This window comes from Lactuca saligna, chromosome 9 (assembly GCF_052625555.1).
Source record: "Lactuca saligna cultivar CGN05327 chromosome 9, ASM5262555v1, whole genome shotgun sequence".
Taxonomy (NCBI): Eukaryota; Viridiplantae; Streptophyta; class Magnoliopsida; order Asterales; family Asteraceae; genus Lactuca; species Lactuca saligna.
In genome coordinates, this window is record NC_136425.1 from 24,693,201 (window position 1) to 24,721,117 (window position 27,917).

At 38.3% G+C, this 27,917-nt stretch overlaps 2 protein-coding genes across 5 annotated transcripts; both read left to right on the forward strand.

Annotated features, from left to right (window-relative positions):
- Positions 1–17,610: 17,610 nt before the first annotated feature.
- Positions 17,611–23,314, forward strand: LOC145017958 (anaphase-promoting complex subunit). 4 transcript variants are annotated; one of them, XM_078975901.1, is made up of 21 exons: positions 17,611–17,737; positions 17,859–18,047; positions 18,617–18,776; positions 19,071–19,192; positions 19,286–19,523; positions 19,606–19,783; positions 19,852–19,930; positions 20,029–20,114; positions 20,230–20,359; positions 20,447–20,479; positions 20,583–20,831; positions 20,936–21,013; positions 21,107–21,369; positions 21,462–21,521; positions 21,606–21,682; positions 21,767–21,872; positions 21,970–22,111; positions 22,243–22,341; positions 22,420–22,684; positions 22,775–22,842; positions 22,912–23,314. In XM_078975901.1, exons 2-21 carry the CDS (start codon positions 17,877–17,879, stop codon positions 23,071–23,073), a joined length of 2,766 nt encoding a protein of 921 aa, XP_078832027.1. In that variant the 5' UTR covers positions 17,611–17,737; positions 17,859–17,876; the 3' UTR covers positions 23,074–23,314. The 4 variants fall into 4 exon arrangements, with proteins under 4 accessions (XP_078832027.1, XP_078832030.1, XP_078832028.1 ...); XM_078975904.1 differs by having other exon boundaries at positions 21,615–21,682; XM_078975903.1 differs by having other exon boundaries at positions 17,635–17,737; positions 17,869–18,047.
- A 1,470-nt stretch (positions 23,315–24,784) lies between these two features.
- On the forward strand, positions 24,785–26,415 carry LOC145017935 (SEC14 cytosolic factor family protein / phosphoglyceride transfer family protein). The gene is made up of 3 exons (XM_078975880.1): positions 24,785–25,140; positions 25,618–25,882; positions 25,961–26,415. The coding sequence occupies exons 1-3, from the start codon at positions 24,900–24,902 to the stop codon at positions 26,193–26,195; spliced, it is 741 nt and encodes a 246-aa protein (XP_078832006.1). The 5' UTR covers positions 24,785–24,899; the 3' UTR covers positions 26,196–26,415.
- The last annotated feature ends 1,502 nt before the right edge of the window (positions 26,416–27,917 follow it).

Sequence of the window (27,917 nt, forward strand, 5' to 3'; positions counted from 1 at the left end):
ACCGAGGTTTAATAATTAATTTTAATTATTAATTATTTAATAAACTTCGAAAATTCATATCTTTCTCATACGAACTCCGTTTTCGACGTTTTTTATATCCATGCGAAGGTGAGACTATGCTCTACAACTTTCGTTTAGACTCCGTTGGCTAATTTTGACTTTATTTTTATTATTTATGTTTAATAGGCCGGGACAGAAAGTTTCGTTATAAATTCATAACTTCTTCGTTTGACGTCCGTTCTCGCCTAACTTTTTATCGCTTTGATACTAACAACGAGATATTCGATTCTTGTTTAGATCACTAAGGCTAACTATTGCTCTAACGTAACTTTCACTTTTTACGTCATTCAGCGTTGCCGGTTCTGTCGCGAAACTTCGACAGATCATAACTTCTTCGTTATAACTCGGATTTCGGCATTCTTTATATCTTCAGAAACCTTGTTTCAACTACTACAACATTATCTAAAGATATCAAGTTTATTTTACACTTAAATTTTGACGCTTATTTTTTATTCTTAATTAATCAAACCACATAATCAAGCAATTAAGCACAAAACACATAATACTCAAATAATACACTTCTATTATTTCAAAACGGGTTACAAAGGTTAACCTAGACTATTTCATTGCTAAAAATGGCAAGCCTAGAAACACATGCGTTACACTTTGAGAGCGAGTGGATAGCTAGTGCATGGCAAGAATAGAGTACTGAGGATCCGGGGTTTGGGGAGGAGGACTTGGGGTGAATGATGATGCGGTGTAGTTGGTAGTATTGGGCCCGTACTACTGAAGACACCGGGTCAGTGGGCAACCCAAGTAAGAATCCCCGGGTATCGGAAACGGAGTAGGGTTACGTTATCGAGAGCGATTTTTGCTCGATAGAGTCTCTGATATTTCTATGTTGTATTTCAGAGGCATCATGATTGGACCACGCCACAGACCTGGTATGAGCAGCGTGAGTGACGAGGAGCTTCGTCAGATGATTCATGAGGAGGTGGCTGTAGCGATCCGAGCTGAGATTACGGAGATGTTTGGGTCTATTAAGACCACACTGATGGAGACATTTGACGAGCGGTACGCCGCGTTGACTGAGGCCGCAGCCGCTGCAGCTACCGCAGCTGTGGCCACTGCCAGACCACAGGGAGGTGACTCGTTGTTGTTCCGGGAGTTCAGCAACACGAAGCCACCTGAGTTTGACGAGATGCAGGATCCGATCGCTGCGATGAGATGGATTGCAGATATCGAGGGATGCTTCTACACTTGTTCATGTCCGGAGCATCTGAGGGTACGGTTCGCCTTGAACCAGCTCCGCCTGGGAGCAAAGGATTGGTGGAAGTTCGTGACGGAAAACTTCACTCTGGCAGAGGTTTCAGCTGTGACTTGGGAGAGGTTTACTACTATGTTCAGAGACGAGTACGTTCCCCCGATGGATAGGGAACGGTTGGTTCAGGAGTTCTTGACCCTCAAGCAGGGTAATGATTCTGTCACGGTGATCACACGGAAGTTTCATGAGAGGGCAATGTTCTGCCCTGAGCAGATGTCCACGGAGCAGGCTCGGATGAGTCGGTATTTGGGTGTGCTGAGGAGGGATATCCGGGAGTTCGTATCGAACTCATCATATCAGAATTTTGCTGAGCTTCAGGCGAATGCCAGGAAGCGTGAGATCGAGTTAGAGACCCAGGTCAGGGAGGAGGTCGAGTCTCAACGGGTGGATCGGCGGCCGGCTCAGTCTCAGCCGGCAGCCAAGCAGACCAAGTCCGCCGATTCGAGATCGGGAGGTCAGAAGGGCCGCACTTGCGGAAAGTGCAGCAAGGGTCACGAGGGGGCATGTCGATTGGGTGCTTGCTACAAGTGTGGAAAGGAGGGGCACATTGCTAGGGATTGCCCCAAGGGATTCATGGTTTGCTTTCATTGCAACCAGACCAGCCATCGGAAGGCCGAGTGCCCCCAGCTTCGCCAGGGATCTACGCCTGCTGCCAGGGTTACCGAGACTCGGCCAGTGAAGGCCGAGGCTCCGAAGGCTCGTGGAAGAGCTTTCCAGTTGACTGCAGAGGAGGTCCGCGCGGCGCCTGATGTCGTAGCCAGTATGTATTTTTTCATGTATTTACTTTTATGCTAAGATATTATGCTTATATTATGATATGCATAGGTACTTTTCTTGTGAATTCTGTACCTGCTTTGGTATTATTTGACTCGGGTGTGAGTCGGTCTTTTGTATCGTTGGCTTTTAGCCAGCACATCGGTATTGATCGGGAGGTGATGAGTTGACCCCTGTAAGTTTCTATAGCAGATGAGAAAGCGGTATACGCCACTGATGTGATTCGAGGATGTGTGCTCGAGATTTTTGGGGTCGAGTTCCCTATAGACTTGGTTCCTATAGCTATGGGGGATGTCTGCGTCTTTGTGGGCATGGACTGGTTGAGTAAGTTTGGGGCAGTCATTGACAGCGAGAGACAACTGGTGACGATTCGAGACCCTAGTGGGGGAGTGCTTACGGTTTATGGCGAGGGGACCCGGTGTGGGTCGACATTTTGTTCGGCTGCCAGGGCAAGGCAGAGTCTGCAGCAGGGCTGCAATGGATTCATAGCCTACGTGATGGATACTCGAGTGGCCGCGGGGAGGCCCAATTCGGTTGATGACGTTCCTGTTGTATGCGAGTTTTCGGATGTGTTCCCCGAAGAGTTACCAGGTGTGCCTCCGGAAAGGCAAGTGGAGTTCCGTATCGATTTGGTTCCGGGAGCGACGCCCATTGCCAAGACGCCTTATCGTCTCGCTCCACCGGAAATGCAGGAGTTATCCTCATAGCTTCAGGAGTTGTTGGGGAAGGGGTTTATTCGACCGAGTAGCTCACCTTGGGGAGCGCCGATCTTGTTCGTCAAGAAAAAGGATGGTTCACACCGTATCGATTACCGGGAGTTGAACAAGTTGACAGTTAAGAACCGGTATCCGTTACCTAGGATCGATGATCTGTTCGATCAGTTGCAGGGGGCATCTTGGTTCTCCAAGATAGACTTGAGGTCGGGTTATCATCAGATGAGGGTTCGGGATGAAGATATCCAGAAGACTGCTTTCAAAACTCGTTATGGACATTATGAGTTTGTGGTGATGCCTTTTGGGCTCACCAATGCCCCGGCTGCGTTCATGGATCTTATGAACCGGGTGTGCCGGCTGATACTGGATCGGCCGGTGATCGTATTCATTGATGATATTTTGGTGTATTCGAGGTCTAGGGAACAGCATGAGGAACATTTGAGGGAAATTCTTGGGGTATTAAGATCGGAGAGGTTGTATGCCAAATTCTCCAAGTGTGATTTCTGGTTACGAGAGGTCCAGTTCCTCGGGCATCTTGTTAACCAGAAAGAGATATTGGTCGACCCGGCCAAGATTGAGGCGGTGTTGAGGTGGGAGGTGCCGAGATCGCCCACTGAGATCAGGAGTTTTCTGGGTTTGGCTGGATATTATCGCAGGTTTATCAAGGATTTCTCCAAGATTGCCGTGCCACTTACTAGGATGACCCGGAAGGGTGCTGCGTTTTCATGGGGACCGGAGCAGCAGTCATCATTCGAGACGCTTCGTCAGAAATTGTGCGAGGCTCCGGTGCTTGCATTCCCAGAAGGGATGGAGGATTTTGTGGTGTTCTGTGATGCATCTATATCGGGTTTGGGGGTGGTGGTTATGTAGAGGGGTCATGTGATAGCGTATGCTTCGAGGCAGTTGAAGCTTCATGAGTCGAGATATCCCACCCACGACCTAGAATTAGGGGCTATGGTGTTTACCCTCAAGATATGGCGGCATTATCTTTATGGGGTTCAGTGTACCATCTACACGGACCATAAGAGCCTGAAGTACTTGATGGATGAGCCAAATCTGAATATACGATAGAGGAGGTGGTTGGATGTGGTGAAGGATTACGATTGTGAGATCCTGTACCACCCGGGCAAGGCTAATGTGGTAGCCGACGCGTTGAGCCGTAGGGCGGAAAGCGCCCCGATCCGAGATATTTGTATGAGGTTGACGGTAATGACCCCGATTTTTGGATACTATTCGAGGAGCTCAGGTTGAGGCTGTGAAACCAGAAAACCAGAAGAGGGAGCGGGTTGTAGGTCAGGTATCAGGATTCGTCACGGATGGTCGAGGGCTTATGACTTTTCAGGGTCGAACTTGGGTACCGTTTGTGGGCGGTGCGCGTGCTATTTTGATGGAGGAAGCACATCGATCGAAATTCTCGATTCATCCCGGGGCTACGAAAATGTATTCGGATCTAAGGAAGGAGTATTGGTGGTCCTGTATGAAAAGAGATGCTGCATGGTTTTTTGAGAGATGCTTGACTTGTCGGCAGGTTAAGGCCGAGTACCAGCGACCGCACGGTAAATTGCAGCCGCTGGATATTCCTGAATGAAAGTGGGAACAGATTACCATGGATTTTATCACCAAATTGCTGCGGACTGCGAGGGGATTCGATGCGATTTGGGTGATCATGGATAGATTGACGAAAAGCACTCATTTTCTAGCCATCAGCAAGAGCTCTTCTGCGGAGAAGTTGGCGGAATTATACGTGAGGGAGGTGGTATCGCGGAATGGGGTTCCGATGTCGATTGTTTCAGACCGCGATGTGCGTTTTACTTCCAGGTTTTGGAAGAAGTTTCATGAGGAGTTGGGTACGAGACTGCATTTCAGTACCGCATACCACCCGCAGACGGACGGACAAAGCGAGCGAATGATTCAGATGCTTGAGGATATGCTCCGAGCATGTGTTTTGGATTTCGGAGGGAGTTGGGACACCTATCTACCTTTAGCAGAGTTTTCGTATAACAACAACCATCATTCGAGCATTGGTATGCCACCCTTTGAGCTGTTGTATGGACGGAGGTGTCGCACCCCCATCTACTGGGGAGAGGTGGGGCAGCGGGTGATGGGTAGCACGAAGATCGTACTCCAGATGACCGAGCAGATTCAACAGGTCAGGCAGAGGTTGTTAACCGTGCAGAGTCGCCAGAAGAGTTATGCGGACAGGCGGCGGTCCGAGATCGAGTTTCAAGTGGGTGACCTTGTGCTCCTAAAGGTCTCTCCTTGGAAGGGAGTGGTACAGTTCAGGAAGAGGGGCAAGTTGGGGCCCCGGTATATTGGACCCTTCAGGGTAATTGCTAGGGTAGGCCGGGTAGCCTACCGGTTGGATCTACCTGCTGAGTTGGGGCAGATCCATGATACCTTTCATGTCTCGCAGTTAAGCAAATGTATTGCCGACGAGTCGGCAGTGGTGCCATTGGATGATATTCAGGTGGATGCAGGCCTGAACTATGTGGAGAGACCGGTAGCGATCAGGGATCGGAAAGTTAAGGTTCTGAGGAACAAGGAAGTACCCCTGGTACAAGTGCAGTGGCAACATCGGAAGGGGTCCGAGCTGACATGGGAATCCGAGTCTGAGATGCAGGATCAGTATCCGGAGTTGTTTTCAGTATGAGACTTCGGGGGCGAAGTCTGATTCTAGTGGGGGAGAATTGTAACAGCCCGAAATCCAGGTATTCTTCTGTTGGCCTTGCATCTTGATTAAGTTAATGATTTAGGGTTTTCATGGTAGGCGAGTACGCTGGGCGTACAAGGTGTACGATGTGCGTACTCGCGCGCCTCATTTGGACGCGTTCCCCCTCAGGTACGCGGGGCGTACCAAAGGTTACGCTCGGCGTAACTCATTCAGACCCAAACCCTAATTTCCTTTGTTGAGGCTATAAAATGAATGTGTGGCTGGACTTCTCAGCAACCACCCCTCAGAGTGAAACCCTAAATAGTGTGTGCCATCGTCCTTAAGCCTTTGTGTGTGCATTCTAAGCTTGGTAGTGCCATTTTAAGGTTGCAAAGGAGAAGAAGAGCTTGTTGGAGAGGCTAGAAGTGGTGCTCAAGTGTAGATCTGAGCTTTGCAAGGGTTAAAGCTTCAATTTCAGGTAAAAAGTTCGGATCTTGACACTTGGTTCTTGTTGTATGCTTTAGATGTCATTTTCTAGGGTTTAAGTCTCAAAGGTGGAGACTTTTGTGCAAATGGCTTCCATAAGCTTAGATGCTTCATGTTTCTGATCTATTAGAGTTATAGACTCATAAAAATGGCATCTTAGACGTGGGTATTGAACCATGCATGAGATCTAGGTCCTTGAGTTTGAATAAAAGGTTGTTATGTGATGTTGGAGCCTTTACAGCCATGCCAAGGCTTAATGGTCTCGGTTTTATGGGTTTAGACACACTAAAGGAGTCGGATCTGGAAGTTGGAATAATGACTTAACCGATCAAGACCAGAAATGGAGGGTGGCTGATTCTGGTGGTTACGCAGGGCGTAACTTCTAGTACGCGCCGCGTATTGGGTGGAGACCCCGATCCAGGGGGAGTTGGCGATGTACGCCCCGAGTACATCTAGCAGTACGCCCCGCGTACTCTCATGGTTGACTTTTGCTGACTTTTAGGGTTTTGGTCAACATGAGGACTTTAGGTCAAGGAAGGGTAAAATGGTCTTTTACCCTTTCAGGAAGAATGATAAGGGGTAAAGTTTTAGTAGTGGAAGTCTTTGTGTATTAAATGATATTTTTATGCTTAGGCGAGGTTGAGCCGTCGTTGGATTCGGTGATGGCGAGGACACAAGATCTTAGACTTTCCACGAGGTGAGTCTTCTCACTATACTGTACCCGGAAGGGTTTGACTGTGTGACCGGAAGGTCGAATATGATATGAGATATATGCATTATGTGTGATAAGTTAATTGTTATATGTGCCATGTATGATATGCTTGATATGGGCCGGAAGGCATTATGTTATGGGCCGGAAGGAGAATATGGTATGGGCCGGAAGGCGTTGTAATGTGGACCGTAAGGTCAACGTGGGTAGGACCGGAAGGTTTACCCAGTCGGGACGGAAGTCCCCTGAGACACATGGACCGGAAGGTCAGGGCCTGGAAAGGCGTATGTGCGTAGGTTGTATTTTGGGGAACTCACTAAGCAATTATGCTTACAGTTGTTGTGTTATGTGTTTCAGGTACTAGCGAGGACGGTGGGAAGGCACCGGCGTGATCGTACACATTATCGGGGAAAACTATTTTTATGATCTTTGTGATGTATTCGGTTGTGACAATATTGTTTACGTTTGAATTTAAAATATTAATCGATGTTTTGATGTTTGCAAAAATGAAAAATTGGTTTTAAAATTTACGTTGTTACAATTTTACCTTCATTCATTTTCATCTCAATACAACAAATCACATTTACCAACTTTATTCGACCGATTATTACATATTGTTCAATTCAACCGTTTATTATATGTAATTTCAATTCAATCGACTATCTACTTTGGGGTTTCTTAGCGACATCCTACCCAACAACTTAACCTTGTTCACTACTAGTGTGCTCAACCAGTGTAGTGCTCTAAGTGGCTCATGAATTCCACCCGAGTTCAATAACCCCAAGACTTTCACTTTTGCTACCCCGACCTGCAAAGTACAAGTACTTCATGTTGTCGTTCAGGATCGGTATAGATGGTGCCAATTCTACCAATACACCTCTCAATTCGCACATGATGCTTGATCATACCATAACATAAAGCCAACACCACCTCAATTCTCGTACACCGAGGTACACATGAACCACGTGTCATACAACCATCTAGAAAGACCATGCATATCACAACCAATATGTCTAAATCTCTTTCAACCTTATAAACTTGCAAGCTTCTACCCATTATACCCTTATACCCCGCAAAAGCAACCTAAATTGAAAATAAGAATACTAGGCGGTCAACCAATTCAAACAATATAACATATGTAACAAAATGGATACCATCAAACAAGCATAACATATGACCACCGATTCATTAGGCATAATCACCGCATGTAAATTCAAATAGCACATAACAATCATAGCAACATATCAACAAATACCAAGGCATAACCATACACAATGTGTAAAAATAGGATTTACCAAAAAAAACATTAGCAATCCTAGCATAAGTCCTAATTTTCATCAATAATCCACTTATGAGATGTAGTTTTTGGTTATGCACTAATGTTAAGAAAATTATCGCCTCGCATTTTTCCTTGACGAGTCCCTTTTACTTCAAGTCTTGCTCAATAGGTAACACCTGTTTCGGTAATTTGATTAAATATAACCGCTTAACGTCATGTATATAAATCATTAATTTTACTTACCACTTCCCTTTAGAAAAAATTATACTCTATATATCAGTTGTCTATTTATCAAACTACTATATATTAGTATCATCCACCACCCAAAGTACTTCATGGAAATCTATATCATCATATTTACCGACATCATCATCACATGCACCAACATCATTGATACGTGTAGCAACATCATCACCAATGTAGTTATACGCAAGGTCGGTCCATTGTTTTTTACTATCTAGGGTGAGAACATCAAAATCGGAGTTGCAGGGAAGAAGTTATGGTAATTTGATAGTAGGTTGAGGTTGGGAAGGAGGCTGGTACTCTAGGCATACGTGATCAGAACCCAAACCCTAATTTGGGGGGTTTTAAGCCTTATTTAAGCTCCTTAACTCCCCTAAAACCTTGCCATTCTTAGCCTCCACGTCTCCAATGTCCTCCCTTGAAACCCTAAACCTAAATTGAGCCTTGTGAGGCAAAGAGTGTGCTTTTTGGTACCTTTGAAGGGAGAAGAATGTAGTGATAGAGCTTAGAAGCATGAAGCAACTTTGGATCTAGAAATTCTCCTCCATCATTCATCTCAATAGGTATAAAGTCAAAAGCTTTATGAAAGTTTCCTTATATCTAGTTTAAGGTGTTAAAGTTATGTCCTTTTTTGTCCCACAAATTGGTCCATTTAAGTGTGGGTTATCCTAGATCTTGTAAGGTGCATTTCTAGGTGTATACGAGGGTGTTAAGTCATATAAATGCAATATTGGTCTAGTTCTTACATTCACGCATGAGTTTTGAAGCTTGGAAACTTATGATAAGTTAGGGTTTTGTATCTGGATCCTTTCTAGCCATGCAACATCATAAAGTTGTATACTTTATGATTTAGAATATCATTTGGACTTAAATCTGAACTCTGGACAAAAGATCTTAAAGGATAAAGTGATTAATGGAAATGTTGGAGCCAACTTGTGTACGATAGGCACACTTAGGAGTACGTTGGGCGTACTAAGCCTGAACCACATACACTGGGTGTACTCAGCCAGCCATGGTTTTTTACTTTCGTTGACTTCCATTGACCGTTGACTTTTTGACCAAGTTTGACTTTGGGTCAAATTTAAGGATTTTGGGTTACTAATTAAGATTATATCTGGTTCTGGTGCTAGTGGATTCGTGGGGGCAAGCAGTGCAGAGAAAGGATCCTATCGTAGTGTTTCAGAATTCTTCGATTCAAGTGAGTTTTTCCTTATTGTATAGTGGGTCGAAGGCACCAATGTCAGCCTACTAGTTTTGGTTATATTTTATTAGAAGGATGTTATGGGGACTGTATGTAGTCACGTAGGATATAATGAGGACTCTCGATCTAGGATTTCTAGTCGGTTCCTTGTTTGGTTGTGGCTCAAAAGTAGGATCACATGCTTGGGTGTCTATCTCACCTCTGGGTATTTACAATTATGCATTCCTTGGATTGTGGCTATGTATCCTTATGTGTTGTATGTTGTTGTGTTGTAATGATCGGCTATATATATATATATATGCATAGATCTAGCAGATCACTACAGCACAACAACATACAACATATATATATATACATATATATATATATATATATATATATATATATATATATATATATAATAAGATGTTGTAGTAGTGGCATGTTGATTCGAGTGCTAGTAGATTGGTTATCATTTAGTAGAGTGCCCTAGGGGCCGTATGTAGTCATGTAAGATAGCCAAAGAAATTTTGATCTAGGCTTTCTTGCCTTTTCCTTGTTTGGTTGTGGCTCTAGAGTAGGATCATCTGTTTGGGTGGCTATCTCACCTTTAGTTACTTATGGTTACGTATTTCATTGAGGTTAGCCGATAGTGGGACGATGTGTTATGAGAGGACTAGTAGGTGGTAGTGAGTTGTATGATTGATGTTTGCATGTATTATGTGCCTACTTGATCCTTGATTGTTTATATGTCAATATATGGTGGTAGTTGGTTGAGGTAGTCCTGCTTTGTGATGTAAGCCAAGATACTCGGTGCTGGCCAACTATAAGTCGTAGGTACGGAGGATAGGGAATAGTGGTTGGGTTGAAACAAACAAACCCTGGGTATTCCAAACTGATGGTTGATTCGACCCGTTACATCTTGATATTCATGTTCGAGGACTGATTGGGTCTGGTCATTCCAGTATGATGATTATGAGGCGTTATGTATGCTTGTATTTTTATCATATGGGGTATTTTAGGAAAACTCACTAAGATTTGTGCTTACCCAATTGTTTATGTTTTTTTAGGTCTTATCGGTGATCATGGGAAGGCGAAGGTGGGACTATACACACTCATCAACAACATTAAAGATTCCATGTTTCTTATATTACTCTGACTTCTAATAAATGTACTTTGGAATAAACGATTTTCTTAATAATGGATTTATAATTGGGAAGTTTTACTTTAATTAAATAAAAAAATTTGGTTGTGAAAATGGGAAGTTTCAATTTGGTATCAGAGCCATGGTTTGAGCTAATTGGAGGAACACTTGTGTGAATCCATACTCAAACTAGGATCTTAGAATTTTCACAAAATGTTTTTGAAAAAGAATTTATAATAAAAGGGTTGGGTTAGGGACATAGGCTCAGTCTCTTGCCATGTTCTTGTTTGATTGTTGGCTTGGAATCAAGAATGTGGACCTTGATTTAACTTTGGTTTTACAAGAAAATACGGTGTGTACAGTTAGCCAGAGCCCGAACAAGAAAGTGGTCCCCAAAATACCCATACTTGTTATACGTGTTTAGTTTTTTCTGATATATGAACAGTTAGAAAAGCATGCTAGTGGATAAGATAAGTCTCTTTTAGGAACTGTTGGATAGATGTGTGTGATTCAATAATGCCTTATGATATAGGGAATGGCTTCCTATATGTTATTTGATTTTGTGATTGCTACATGTATGATGATTAGTTGTATATGGTCGAGATTAAATATCCTTAGAATGATCGACTTAGCCTTACTTCATGTTCTTTGTTTGGTTGTCAACTTGGGGCAGAGTCAATTATTCTACAGCCTATCTGACCCCGTATTGTGTACAACAATCATACACAAAAGCAACCTATAGTGCAGAACGAGGGTAATCCTAGGGAGTTATTTTTAGCCCATAGAAACATGTAGGTGTTAGTGCGACTAGGAGTTGTCTAGTTTGGTGCCTTAGGACCTTGGGATGAATTATGAATCGACAACGAATAGGTGTGGAAGGTAGTATCGGTCTATACTACTAAAACCACAAGATTTGTATAAGATTTAAGAGGAACATTGAGGTTACTAAGGAACTAGTAGGAGGGTAGCCTGGTGTGTTGAGAACTGTGTTTTGATGTTTGATCTTTCCATGGTGTATTTCCTATGGCGGCTATTAAAGGTTCAAGATCAGGAGCTGGTAGCACTGGGAGAGCAGGGATGGATGGGGAGGAGATACGCAGGAAAATTGTTGCCAGAGTGGCCAGGGCATCCAGGGAGGTGATTTTGGATTTGTTTGGGTCGATTAAGACCACATTGATATAGGAGTTTGAGTGACATTATATTGTCGTTACGTAGGTAGCTACTACCGCAACCACAACAGTCGGCGCCATTGCAAGATCTCAGGGAGGCGGGGTGATGCGGTACCGAAAGTTTAGATATATAAAGCCTCCGGAGTTCAGAGGTGACAAGGAGCTGATCATAACTTTAAGATAGATTTCTAATGCGGATGGATGTTTCTTCATGTGTTCATGTCCCGAGGGCCAGAAGGTGAAATTTTCATTGAATCTTCTATGCTGGGGTGCGAAGGATTGGTGAGAGTTTGTGAGCCAGGGCTTTTCGCAGGCTGAGCGAGCCATAGTGACTTGGGAGCAGTTTCTGGCTATGTTCCGAGCGGAGTATGTTCCTCTTATGGAAAGTGAGTGACTAGTACAGGAGTACCTGTCACTCAAGCAAACGACTGGGTCGGTGATCTAGATAACCAAGATGTTTACAGAGAGAGCTCTTTTCTTCCCTGAGTATGCCGCTTTAGAGCAGGCGCATATGTCATGATACTTGAGTATGCTAAAGACGGAGATTCAAGAATTTGTATCTACTTAGAAATCCTAGACCTTGATTGAGATGCAGTCAAGCGCCAAGAGGAGGGAGATTGAGTTGGAGATTCAGCAGAAGGATGATGGAACAACTTCAGGACAGTATCATCTAGCGGCCAAGTCCGCCAACCCGAGTTCAGGATCAACTAAGGGGAGACGTTACGAGTGTGTTAGGTGTGGTAATTTTCATGATGGAAGATGTCGACCTATTGTATGTCGTAGATACGGCAGTGAGTTTGTTTTCATTACGGCCAGTAGGGCTATAATAGAGCTCGTTGTCCATTTCTTGTTTTTGGTGTAATGTTGGACCCTGCACCCCTATCTTGGCAGTTACCCAATGGTCGTCATGGGATGCGTAACATCGTGATTTTCATCTCATTTTTTTTTACTTTAAACACCTTTTATTGGAAAATGGCAATGGAAGACTTTGTTTAATTAGTTTAAAACATTTTCAAACCACAACGTTACTTTAAAATTCAAACATTATTCCAAACCAATTAAAATGCAACAGAAGCAAAATTACTTTGAAGTAAATAATGAAAATGTTTCCATGTTTGGTCTCGATAATAAAATCTACTATCCATTATCAACCCCTCTCACCAATCCAAGATCCTAAGCTACATGTACCGATCACATGGAACAAAGTAAAAGAAACAAGTGACAGCCCTTGTTGTGTGAGTTAATAAAAGTTGCATATAGTCATAGGGAAAATGTATAATTCCTCAAATGGGTCAACAATTCAGTTTATGAGATCATAACATTAAGCAACACATACTCACATATAACAAGAAATTCATCACACATCACCAAAAGAATAACATTTCATAAAAAAAACAACACTTATCACCAAAAGCATCATATATCACTAAAATCAAACACATATCACTAAAAGAAATAGATATCATCAAAAGCGTATCACCATAAGTACATCACCAAAAGTATGTCACCAAAAGCATATCACCAAAAGTATGTTACTGAAAGCTTATCACAAAAAGTATGACACTAAAAGCATATCACCAAAAGTATGTCACCAAAAGCATATCACCAAAAGTATGTCCCCAAAATAATGTCACTGCAAGCATATCACTAAAAATATATCACCAAAAGAATAACACCAAAAGGAATGTCACCAAAAGAATAACACCAAAGGAATGTCACCAAAAGCATCACATATCACCAAAAGCGTCCTATGATAGCCATGAGAATCTACGCACATCATATCCCAAGGGAACTACCCAGTTTAGTACTCGTGTGCCCGCATTGTTAAACGCTCTAAGTGGCTCATGACCTCCACTCGATCAACCAACCCCATACACTGCTTTTGCTACTCTGACTATGCAAAATACAAGTATTCCACGATGTCGTTCAGGTTTTGATACCAATGATGTCATACATCCACAACACCTCCCAATCCAACGTGATGCTTGTACTAGTAAACCTCGGTACGACCACACCACTCTAGTCCATGAACATTGTAGTAATAGTGTACGCGTACCATGTGTCACATGATCTTCTTGATAGTCCGAGCGAAAAACACCAAAATGAATTAAGTTCTTTTAATATGTCCTATTTTAACCTAATAGGTCTCCAAAGGTATCCAGATATGGTTTAAGCCAATTATCATAAACTACCCAACCCAATACGCAACGCCCCGTAAAATTCAACAATTCATCATATAAAGCATGCAATTTTATACAATCAACTAATATTATAATATTCATTAAATGCATCAACAATTCACTAAATCATAGCAAACTATAATCATTTCAATCAAATTTATGCTAGCATACCATAATCAACATAATCATCACAATGGAGTCAAATATCAATTTAGACCTAAGCATGGCAACTAGTAAGCAATCATATTAACTGTAGACATCATACTCCTACACAAAACATTGACTAATTTATACATAAAGTGAATCAAAGATCCATATGTGAAATGTATTTTGCAACTTATGCACATTTAGTGAGTAAAACTACTCACCTTGGCCTTAACAAATCCTTTGTTAACTCCAAGTTTTGAGCTCCCATGAATTTGTCAAGATCTCGTCTAAACACATATATCATCAAGTTATTAAGTGCATTCAAAGTCTACAAGTTTATCTCAACATACTTTAAATTTTATACTGTATTTTTTATAATCTAACAATGACCATTGTTTGGTGTTTTGGTTATAAAACAGAACCTACAGCTCTAATTGGGATGGCATTGGACTTTTTGGAAACTAGACTCAATTATAGAACTTCATGAGAGTGCAGAATCATCCAATTCTGCCCAGATTAGAAACTACAACTCTCGCAAGATGGGGTAAAGTTGTTGTGCAGAATTCCAATATTAACCAAAAATTACCATATGCTTTATGACTTTAGGTAAAGGATTTAAGTCACTGAATTTTACACAAAAAATCTTGAATGGTAGTATTAAGACATAAATTGGGTAATTTATGAAAATATTAAGCAGCTGACACAAAAATGTTGAGAGTAGAATGCCTAAACATATAGATGAATGTTTAGACCACAATTCCAAATTTTGACCCATATCAAACACCTGTTCAAGGCCATTTTAAAAGGACCAAGGCTTGTAAAATATACAATATTTTAGTATATTCCATTATTTTAGACTTTTATCTTTTCAACAAATACTCACACAAGTCCAAACGAATTTCTACAAATTTCTATGGCTTTTACAAAATAGGATATCAATGAAACTAATTTCTAACCAATCAGTGAAAAAGGCGATTTTCACCTTGGTTAGGGACAATATCAGGCCTTGGGAAAAATCATGGAAAAACTAGACTCAAGATTAAAACTTCGAGAGTTCACGGATCACCAATATGACTTCTGATGATTTTTCTATATTTTTTCAAAACAGGGGTAGAATGGGAAATTTTCCTGAATTTCCCAACAATGCATTTTAAGGGTTATTTGACAACTTAACCGATTAATCCATAACCAAAATCAAATATAAATATGGGAATGGAGTGTATAAAAATAATAACATATAAAGAAGTTAAAATAATAATTTCAACCTCAAACCATGACTCAAAATATATTGCTTTTATGGTAAAAACAATGTATGTTGCAAAAAGAGTAAACACAATTTGGGTTTGGATTTTATTCACCATTGAGACACATAAAAAGACACTTAGGAACTGTTTTGATAACCACATGAATGGTGAAAACATGGTTTTCTATGGATAAAAATTACACACATGAAATCATTATAATTGAAGTGAAAGAAACATGATTTTTTGACACCAAAAGAGAGAAATTAACTTTGCAATTCCAACCAATCCTTAGGCACCATCAACAACACATAAAGGAGTGCTTTTAGAAGTATTTTGAAAGCAATAATTAGCCAAGAACACACCTATTAAGGTTGACAATAATACATATGATAATTCACAAGAATTAAAGTAAAAATAAGAAGATTATGTGACCCAAATCACTAGCAAATGAAGCACGGATACAAGAGAATGAAGAATCAATACATACCAACACTTGGGATCAATTTCAAAACAACAATATTCTTCAAGAAGTCAAAAATTTCAGACCTTGTTCCCTCCTGCAAACCCTAGCTTTGGGACTAAGCCATCTCATATATAAAAGGGAGCTAACCCTTTGAATTTTCGACTAGATTCTTCTAACCCTAAAAGAGCCGAATTTATAAGAGTAATCCCCCTCTCTCTTTCTCATCCTCTTGCAATGAGTGTTTGTACGCCATTAGAAGTGTCACACTTGAGGCACTTGCTTTCAAGAGTCAAAGATCTTCAAGGTGTTCTTGTTATTACTACATAACAAGCAAGGTAAACATCTAAACCCTATTATTGTGTAAATCTCAAATTATGTACTAGTTTCTAGGGTTTTTCTTTGTTATTCAAGTTTGCATGTTCAACTAGTGAAAGGGTTGCATTAACACATAGGATTTGTAATTATGCTTAAAACCCATTAGTCGTATCAGAGCCTAAGATGTTTTTCAGTTGAACTTGATGCAATGGTGAATCGTTCAAAGGAGAATGGAATAGAATCGTCATTCTATTCATATAACTTAACGAGTTCATGTTTGGATATCAACGAGTTGGCCCAACTCGACGAGTGCATTGCACAAACTCGATGAGTTGGCTAGTCAGATCCTTGATTTTTTGATTTTGATAATCTTGGCTTGAGTAGGATAATTACCTTAATTTGTTTTTCTGCCTAAAATTGATTTTTTATTAAAGGTAATTGTATATCTTTATCAAATTTAGGGTGTGTTTGGCACGGAACTTTTGAAAGCGTTTGAGAGCTTCTAACTTTTAGCTTTTGACAAAACACTCTAGTTTAAACAAAAAACTTCGTTTGACAATATGAGCGTTTAGCTTTTAGTTTAAACAAAACGCTCTATATCTAAAAGCCACTTCATGTAGCGTTTCAAAACCTTCCAGATATTTTTTCCAAGCACTCATATAACAAATTAAAGCTATAGCTTCCCGCTACCAGCTATTCGCTAACCGCTTCCAGCTAACAGCTACTTTTACCAAACACGTCCTTAATGATTTGGTTTAATTTTTGATAAAGATAAAATTAATGGTTAATTTAATTATTAAAAATTTAACCTAGTATCTTTGAAAGGTTTAAAAAATAAATCCCTTGGTTTCAGAATTTAAAATACAAATAAAAAGTTTAATTTTTAAATCTTAAATTCTAGAACCTTAATATTTTAAAAAGGACTAAAGTACATCCTTATGGATGTTATTAACAATTTAATTAATTGTTTAATTAAAAGAAAATTAATAAATCCATAAAGGGTTTAAATTTAATAAAATTAAAAGTTTAATTTATTAAAATATTAAACCCCTAGTATTTTAAAAGCTTAAAATACACCCTTATATTATATGTAACATTAAAGTGTGTATATATATATATATATATATATATATATATATATATATATATATATATATGTGTGTGTGTAAGACGAGTCAGTCGAAACAATGGTGCGATTTTCGATGCAGTTTTGATTTTTAACCAGAAAATGAGGTGGTGCGGTTTTTCGGTTAAAATAGTGCGTTTTTTCATGTTCAAAACAAAAAATTTAGTCAACTAGCTAATTTATTTTTATTAATTAAATATAATTATTATAAATATTAAAATAGTATATTAAATTATGCAATTATTTCGGTTAATTTGATGCGGTTATTAAACATAAAACCGAACCGCACTGTAAATTTTTCGGTTTTCAAAATTAAAAACTGCGCAGTCGGTTTTTGTTTCAGTTTCGGTTATCCAGCTTCGGTTATACGATTATTTCGGTTTTTTGGGTTTCGGTTCGGTTACTAATCACCCAAATAATAAAGCAATATTGAAAATTCGAAATGTAAAATTGGTATACATTCCTGCAACCATTAACAAAACTGAAACGACGGCGTTCCTTTTCCAAACACAGGTTTCCCTCGCACATTGTTATTCCTCCCTCCTACTGACCTGAACGCCGACGAACAGCAGCAGCACCCAGTAACCATTCGTATGCTTTTTATCTTTCCGGGTTCTGTGTACTCGTTCTGTTTTCTTGCATATCGACACCTGAATTCGTAAATCCTTTGACTTGATACTTCTTTTTAATTACATTTTCTCTTTGCGAAAAGGGTTTTGTAGTTGCAGAAATGACAGGGATTGTGAAGCCACAAAGCGGGTTTGTAATCACACCCCACAAAGTATCGATCTGTATACTTCTTCAGGTCTATGCTCCTTCCGGTCAATTTTCAGTACCATTCCCTTTTGCCTCAATTTCCCAGCATAATCGTCTTGGATCGTTCTTAATTGCAGTTACAAAGGTATAATCTTTCTTCATTTTCTTCAGTTTTATACATGTAGAAATTAAGGAAATCTTTGTCTTTCTGATACGTATATCACCACAAGTTATCCCTAAAATCATTTTTTTCACCGAATATTATGGAAAAATGAGCTAAAAAAACTCAGTATCAGTAGTTGATCTTCTATAAAAGTTAGAACAAATTAACCATAGTAACCAGATTACCAGAATGACTCATTTAATATCGGACAAAACTGAAAACTAAAAGGCTCATATATATTAGGGCTTTTGAGGGTGCTTAGATGTGCTTTGTCAAAGTGATTATTGTGACTGAGTGAAAATTAGATTATCTGCCCCTTAAAACCAAGGATAATTAGGTAATCTTACATAACTCCTTACCTGATCAACCAAAATGTTACTAACTTACTATTTTAACAGTAAATAAATAGAAAATCAAAATCAAAATTCGTTCACTCAGACACTCAAAAAATGATAATTATGATTTCAAATCACATTAATATTTAATAAGATTAACAACTTCTGTTAAAGTTGTGTTTCTCAATTTATTTACTTTCCCTATCTGCTTTGAAGTCATGTGATGATATCTTGGAGCCAACATTGGATGAATTCCTGAAGCTACTCAAGGAATTTGGTGGATTATTAGATAATTGGTTAAGTGATCATGTAACCAGTAGGCTGTCTTCATTATCATCACCTGATGACCTCTTCACCTTTTTCAATGAGTTACGAGGTGAACAACTTTTTTCTCCATAACTTTCATCCTGATATGTATTATCCCATTTGGACATGACATGACATGACAGACTGTATAGTGTTTTGCGTTCATTGGACTGGGACTCAGACTGATGTCAACTAGACAAAAATTATAATTGGTTGTGTCACACAGGGATATAGACTTGCTCTTGATCTCTTGTATGTGCAAAAGACATAAATGCCCTCCCCATCACTATCCTCATCATCACATGTATTATGATTATGGTTGCATGTCTTGTGAATCTAAGGGATTTTGATGTAATGGTTATAGGCATCCTTGCGGGTCCCGAAACAAGCATTGTTGATGATGACCAAATAAATTTGGATCCAAATAGCAACCTTGGAATGTATCTTCGTCGTTGCTTGCTTGCTTTTAATATTTTGTCATTTGAGGTATGCTTTTTCTTTTCCCCTTTAATTTTATATAAAAAAAAAAAAGTAAATCTAGTTAATAAACGTTTCTGTTTTTCTCATTCTTTACATCAGGGAATGTGCCATCTTTTAACAAATATAAAGACATATTACAAAGAAGCATTCTCAAACTGTCCTCCATATGAAATGACTCATTTGGATGATCCTAGCAATGATCCAGAGGCACCATTAGAATATGAAAACATGGATTTGGAAAACTTTGTACTCCAAAATTTTACAGAAGAACTTGAATCAAGAAAAAGGGTTCCTTTTCATAATCATTCATCAAAAGCACTCTTTAGTCTAATCGAAGGTAAACTTTTTTTTTTTTTTTTTTTAATTAATATATCATATAATAGTACCAGATGGACTAAAGAAACATTTTGTAAATGCAGATATTACGGTTTCCCGTGGTCAAAAAGTCAAACATAATCACAGAAGTCCAGAAGGTAGCCCATATATGAGCTCCCCAACCTCTGCACTACCAAATATTGAATCCTCTGATGTAATCCTACAACGTACAAATTGGCAGATACAAGGATACTTATCAGAGCAAGCAGACATGATTGAAAAGTAAGCTATTTTATAGATTTTATTTTACTAAAAATACTTACGTGATGTATAAATTTGTGTTTTCATAGGCTCGGAAGCTCTTTTCCTATGAGTGCTTTTGAATCTGTTTTAAAGCTTCTGCAAAAAGTAGCCCCAGAGTTGCATCGTGTATGTTACTTTGTAATTTGTAATCTGTATATCCATTTCATCTAAGTCAAATCTGTTAGTCAACAGTCAATCCATTAATTTATGTTAAAGTTTTGCAGGTCCACTTTTTGCGATATCTGAATAGCCTTTATCATGATGATTATCCAGCTGCATTAGAGAATCTTCATCGTTATTTTGATTATAGGTATCCGTAACACCCAAAACTCATAATTACAAACTAAACCAATAACCTCTAAATTATTATTATTATTATTTAAAAAAAAATTAGAGTAATTAATACTCGATTATTGACACTGTAGTGCAGGAATGGAGGGATCTGATTTTGTTCCCACATCATTTGGTTGCACCAGTAATGGAAGATATGAAATTGCTTTATTATCTTTAGGAATGGCACATTTTCATTTAGGTCACCCTAAACTAGCTCTTGAGGTATATATAATTATATATATAGGTGTTGACATTTTGACCAAATATATAAAGAAACATAATCTGGTGAATCTTTTTCTTGCTATTCAGGTTTTGACTGAAGCAGTGCGTGTGTGTCAGCAGGTATACTTTTTATGTTTGTTCTATATCATTTGGTAACTAAATGATTTTTTTTATATCTGTTCCATGTATGTTTATTTTTTGTTTGTTGTGTAACATTTTGCAGCATAGTGATGACACATGTCTTGCCTACACATTAACAGCCATTTGTAGCCTGTTATCTGAAGTTGGTATATCAAATATGACTGGAATTATGGGAGCATCAGATTCACATGTGACAAATATAGGCACATCATTGTCTGTTCGACAACAGTTATTTGTGCTTCTTAGAAGATCTTTAAAAAGAGCAGATTCCTTAAAACTAAAGCGCCTCGTGGCTTCCAATCATTTGGCAATGGCTAAATTTGATTTAACGGTAGGTAACAGATAGAATCAGGGAAGGAATGGAATGGTTGATTCCATTCCATTCCTTTGTCATTCTATTCCATCCAACCTAACAAACCCTAATTCTGATTGCAGCATGTTCAAAGACCTCTGCTTTCTTTCGGTCCAAAAGCTTCTATCCAGCTCAGAACTAGTCCAACTAATGTTTGCAAGGTAATTACTAATCACATCTTAAATTGTTAAATTAATCTTCCCAAAATTCTATGTTAAACTTTTATTGATACATTCTTTTTCTTACTACTTTAGAAACTTAGGTCAAGTTCTCAATTGATCCACCATTTTGAGAGTGAAAACTCGGTAATGACAATTGATGGTGCTTTAAGTACTTCATGGCTTAAGAATCAAAGAAAGCCAACAACTTTATTGGTGTTTCCTCAAGAAAATGGATCTGAGGGCAATTTTGACACATTTTATCCATGGTTACAATCAAGTTCTGTTCCTGGATCTGTGCTACAGCTTGTAGGATCTTCCTATTTAATTCGTATAACATCTTGGGAGCTATATGGAAGGTACTTTTATTGATTCATTTCTTCTTTCAAAACTACAATTTGTGTAAAATATTGTTCTATTGATGCTTTATAACCAATTTGATGTTCCTCAGTGCTTCACTTGCAAGATCAAATGCTCTGCTTTTTGCCACCTGCTTTGCTGACTCATCAAGGTAATGATTATTGAAGAAAGTTTCATTATTATTATTATGTCCTTTTATGTAATTTTGTCGATAGATGAATTATATCCTTTACAGTTGGTACAGTTCAGCTGATCTTGCTTTGGCATACGGGAAACTCATCCAACATTTAGCTGTCTACAAAGGGTACAAAGGTAATTCCAATTTCCACCACACTTGAAATTTTTATCTGTTTTAGATTCCTAATATATACAAACACAATTACATTCTATCTACAGAAGCCTTTGTAGCACTTAAAATAGCAGAAGCAAAGTTTTTGTCTGTTTCAAAGTCTGGAATCTTACCAGTTAAGCTGCAGCTGCTCCATGAACGAGCTTTACACCAGTATGAATATGATGATCGCTTTTTATAAATCTTTTTTGTCTATCAAAATTTGTTTTTTTTAATTATATATATTTATTATATGGGAATCATCTTGTAGGGGGCATCTGAAATTAGCTCAACAAATATGTGATGAACTTGGAGTATTGGCTTCTTGTGTGGCTGGAGTAGACATGGATCTCAAGACTGAAGCAAGCCTTCGTTGTGCTCGAACATTGCTTGCTGCTAACCAATTTAGTCAGGTATTTTTTTTTTTTTTTACTCTCATTACCAATAATAGGCAATGTACTTTATTTCTTACCCATAATAGCAACCTACTTTGGTAAAGAAATGAAAGTATGTTGCTATATTAATTATGCAACTTGTGATGCAGGCAGCTTCCATAGCACATTCTCTCTTCTGCACGTGTTACAAATTCAATATGCATGTAGAGAATGCAACTGTTCTCCTCTTGCTTGCTGAAATCCACAAGGTAAGAATATGATGTATGAAATCTCAATTAATGAATGATGATTTTTGTTGTATATTTTACCTTGTTATGATTTGGCAGAGATCTGGAAATGCTGTTTTGGGAATTCAGTATGCTTTGGCAAGCTTATCGTTTTGTGAATCGTTTAATTTGGATCTTTTGAGAGGCTCAGCCACTTTAACACTAGCAGAATTATGGCTTTTACTTGGATCAAGGCATGCAAAAAGGGCTTTAAATCTTATCCATGGTGCTTTTCCAATCATACTTGGTCAAGGTGGTTTGGAGCTTCGATCTCGGGCCTACATCTTAGAGGCAAAATGTTACTTATCAGACTCCAGCATTTCAGGTTTTTTTTTTAATAATGTTTTTCTGTTTATCTTTATTCTCATGTAATAATTTATATATGTATGATGTCTTTATGTTTTCCTTTTTTCAGTTTCTGAAGATCCTGATATTGTTCTTGATTCTTTAAGACAAGCTTGTGAAGGACTTGAAGCTTTGGAGGTTAGTTAATTCATTTATGTTGTACCAAATATTGAATGTTTTGAAGCTGTGCTGATTTTTTTTTTTCAGTATCATGAGCTGGCAGCAGAAGCGTATTACTTGATGGCAGTTGTGCTGGACAAGTGTGGGGAGATAGAAGAGAGAGAAGAAGCTGCAGCTCGTTTTAAGGAACACATTATGGCTTTTGAAAATCCTGTAAAACCAGAAGACCCTCTTCATAATTTGCTGTAATGAAAACTGTTTGCTTGCTGGAAATTGCAAGTTTTGGATGCTTGTGTTGTGCAGTAGGAGTAGTGTGTAAATTTTGCTATAATCAAACTCATGAGATAAGGGATTTGAGTCTTTATCTTTTCCATGTAACCTTAGAAAGGGTAACTAGTGAACTTTACATTAAAACAACTAGCTAAAGTGCAATAGAAACCGGAGACTTTGACTTTTATATATGTAATAGAAACTGATGGTAATTTTACCACCGTTACTTTGACCATTTTGATTTAATTTGAATTTATAAGAGTGTTAAATGGAGTCAAGTTTTAATTATTTCTATTTCTGATAACCGTTATTTTAGCTTTATCCAATCTTCTAAAAATAAATACTTGCAAGTACGACACCTTATGGAAAAATCTAAAACAATTATTATAGGAAACTCCTACTTTGTTGTTTTTGTGAAAAGTAAGTGACTGGTGTATTTTGGTTTGGTTTGTGTCGTGTTGCACGCTAGTAACGAGGAAAATTATCTTTGTGGTTTAGGATTGCACATTTGGTCCCTGATTTAATTTTTTTTTAGCTCAGACCAGCCTCATTTTAATTTTGTAACCCGCCTAGTCCTTGTGCTAACATTCCATCATTTTTCTATGTTAGACACCGCACGTGCCTTGCATGGTCGGGGTATATTTGTCATTCTACATTGTGTTTGTGTTACAGTGAATATGAAGCTGAAGGATTTATAACGCTAACACTTAACACAATTAGACACCAAAAACACTCACAAACCCTGTTTGAGAACCTTACAGTTGAAGACGACGATGCGCCTCGGAGGATCCATGCTACCATGGACGAGATTGATGTTGGTCGTAGATAGGGTAAGTCAAGATATTCTTCCTCGGTTATTAATCAGTCAAGAGTTTCTGTAAATGGACATCATTTTCTTCTATCCAATATGTTAATAAGTTAAAGCTAACTTAAAACATTGATATTTCCCTTCAATCTACATCTAAACATCCTATGATATTCTCTATTCGATTAAACCATGGTGGCAAGTTCACACAGTTTCACTGAAGAAGGTATATCAAAGGCAAGCAACATTGCATTGATTTACTAGACATGGACACTTCTTCCGTTTAACGATTTGAATGAAATTGGGTATAGTCGTGAAGACATTAGGAAATTTTACTATTATTTTCTAAGACCATTCAGCGATTTGGATTTTGGGTTGTTTGCTTTGAATTCTAATCATGATGTTTGCCATTTGGGTACGTTTGTTTGTAAGCATAAGCTAATAGACGTATATAATGGGAAAACCAATTTACATACTTATTGAATGTCCCACAATCAGTGTAAGGTTAGAATTGTTGAGTTAAAGAACCTCCAACTTGCTTCAAAATGTTGTTTTGAATTGGCATGAACCCCCAATTGACTTGGATAAAGTCTCAATGACTCAGTTAAAGAAGAAATAAGATTTGCAATGAGAAGATGCTTTAATGTATTTGAAACCGTTGAAAATATAGGACAAAAATACCCCCAGTGTGGAAGGCACTTGGGGTGTCTAACAGAAGAAATCAATGGAATGTTAGCACAAGATTAGGCTGGTTACAAAATTAAATTGTGAGGATGGTCGAGTTAACAAAAATAAGTTAGGGATCAAAAATGAAATTCATCCTAAACCACAGGGACTGTTCGCCTAATTTTCCCTTAAAATGAAAAATGGGGAGACACTCGCTCCTTTTGACTGACCCTTCCTAACACTCTAACAGGGCTTTTGCTTTATCCTCCTTTCTCCCCAAAAACACCATTGAAAGCAGAATAAGGAGATGGAGAAGGGAATTTGATCAATAAATATGGCGACTCGGGAAGAATTCAAGGTAGTGGTAGTGCCGTCGGATCGTCACGGCATAGACCCACGACCACTTACATCATCTGAAGCCACCACCGAAGAGAACTGGCACGACTGCCCTTCCGATCTTGCCTATAACGACGACGAGTTCCCAGCTCTTGATGCTTTGCAATTCTTTCGCCTTGAATCTACTTCTGATAAATCCGGCAATCGCATATTTCGAATCGTTGGCAAATACTTCCCTGGTATTATCATACTCTGTTAACTTTTATGCTAATTGTAAGGGATAACGATTGAATAATTTAATTTCTATCAGGATTTACGTCTGTTGATATGTGGTTTCAGTTGGTGGTTTGGGATTGGGGATTATGATTATGATTTTATCTCATTCAGCTTCCACAATAGGTCTTTTAAAGTTATAATCTACCTTTTTGTGATTTGATTGAACCCTCTTATGTCCTAAAATTGTTCAACAAAGTAGAATTCGATATACAAATGTGTATTTGTGCCAATATTCGACATAAAAATTTGTACAAAGTTATGAATACTTGCTTCCTTTTTCACCTTTCTTGCTCATGTGAATCTTAAAAGTTAAATCCCATGGTTATCAAAAAGCTTTGGTATGTTTAGGCTAACACCAAATCCTAAACAAGTACCATGTGAATGGTGTCATGTTGTACTAACTAATTACTATTGTGTGTTTGTTAACTTATAAACTCCAGCCCCAGTGATCCATGGCGAATGGCTAAAGAAATACATAATATACAAAATCTCAACAGAATTGCCACAAGGCCCTTTTTGCATTGTCTACATGCATTCCACCGTTAGAAATGAATACAACAACCCCGGAATCACCATCTTGAGATGGATCTACGAAGACCTTCCTTCAGACTTCAAGGACCGCCTTCAAGTTCTCTACTTTGTTCATCCCGGAATCCGCTCCAGGCTCCTTATGGCCACCCTCGGCCGCTTCCTGTTAAGCGGAGGGTAAGTGTTACTCTGTCTCTGTCTGTGTCACTGTCACTGTCATTGACACTGATAAAGTTTATTGTTCCCTTTTGGCAGGTTATATTGGAAGGTGAAGTATGTGAGTAGGTTGCAGTATCTGTGGGAGGATATGAAGAGAGGATCGATTGAGATTCCGGACTTTGTGGCTGAACATGATGAAGTTCTTGAAAATAGACCATTGACTGATTACGGGATCGAACCAGACCCGCTTCATTTCACGGGACTTCCTTCCAATAGTTTTTCGTATGGGAGGTATGAAGACAGGTGGACGTCTCGTGAACCTATGTCTTAAATCTTGTCTCAATACTGAAAAGTTGATGGATGTGTCATGTCTTGTGTACAACAAGTATGTATGTTAAAGATGTTAGTTTTGTCTGAATTGCTACTGTGGGTAAAGAATAAAGTGTGTAATGTTGCTTATTTTGGGAAAGTTGGTTGCTATTTCATGCAATTAGTCCATGTACATGTGGTCTCAAAATGATATATGACAAAGCTCTCAAAATTCCGTCTCATGTACTACTTTACTTTCAAACGGAATCTTAATTAAGACTTGCATTTCTTTCCCAAATGCTTTGCCTAAATGAGGTTTCCAATTTTGAGAATTAACGACTACCATGAAACCGAGATTACTTGGGTGACCAAATTGTCAATCATAACGAGGAAAAAAATGGAATATTCAAACTATGCCTTTTTTCCCACTTTAATCATTAATTTTTTTATTATTATTTTGTATATGCCGCGTCCTTGAAACAAATTTTTTCCAGGTTTACACATTAAGTTGACCTTTCACCTAACCTTTTTGTGCATTTATGAATCGATATAACCGATAGACCAGTAAACCCGGTCATAAGGACTAATATAAAATATATCATTTTCTTTAAAAGACCAATTTAAGCTAAAAAGGTGAAAAAAAAAAGTTCAATGACTTATCTACCTAGTCGAATGGTTTATTCAGTTTGTTTCTTATAATCAAAACATACATGCGTGTGAAATAAAGTCGAAATAAAATCATGTCAATAAAGAATGGTCATTATTCTATTGGTCAAACCATAACAAAATCATGTTGAATCCCCAACACACCTAAAATATTGTTTTGTTTGAGGGTTGTCACCCTATGTCCTATAGGCCTTAAGTTGGGTTTACACTCTATATTTTTTTTATACACAATTTAGTAAAGGTTTTTATTATTTATTTAATTTTAATTTTTTCCCCGTTGTATACCCCTAATTTCCTTTTCTACCATCTTTCTTTTTGTTATTTTTTTTTTGTCTTTTTGTTTTGTTTTGTTTTTTGTTATTATTAAACAAATTAAAATTTATTAAACAAAATAAAATTTATGGTCAAACATAAGCATTCAATTGAGCGTGATACAACATAAGCATACGATGTTATTATTAAACAAATTAGAATTTACATTTTATTAATTATGTAATATGTTAACTCTTTCAATATGACGACTATTACATGGTCTATATGGTGGAACGTAAGCATTCAATCTAGCGTGATACAATGTTTGTCATCAAGTAGAGTGTGTTGATTTGTGCATATTCCACAGCCAAGAAACACTAGCCAGACCCTCTTGTAAATCACCCTTAACATAATGACAACCGTTAAAGAGAGCAATATTTATAATTGGATGATTTGAAAAATCTTATGGACCAATCCAAAGTGGGAAAGACGTTGAAGATGTGTTTTTGCTTAAGAAATGAACAATTACATCATACTTATTAGCAATTAGAATACCAGTATAAGACATAATCATCTAATATTTTCGAAATGCGGTGTTATATAGAATGTCAACGCTTTACTAATGGTATTTATCTCATTTTCAAAAACCATTATTTAATCATCAATGTGCATCGATAACTCTTTGTATAAGTCTGTCTGACTTTGATGCCAATAATCTTCACTAAAACCAAGAGCAAAAGCTACTGTCCGGAATCCACAATGTTCGTCTACTTCCACATTTTTATGAGTGACTTGTATGGTTGAAATTCATTTGAAATTTCATTCA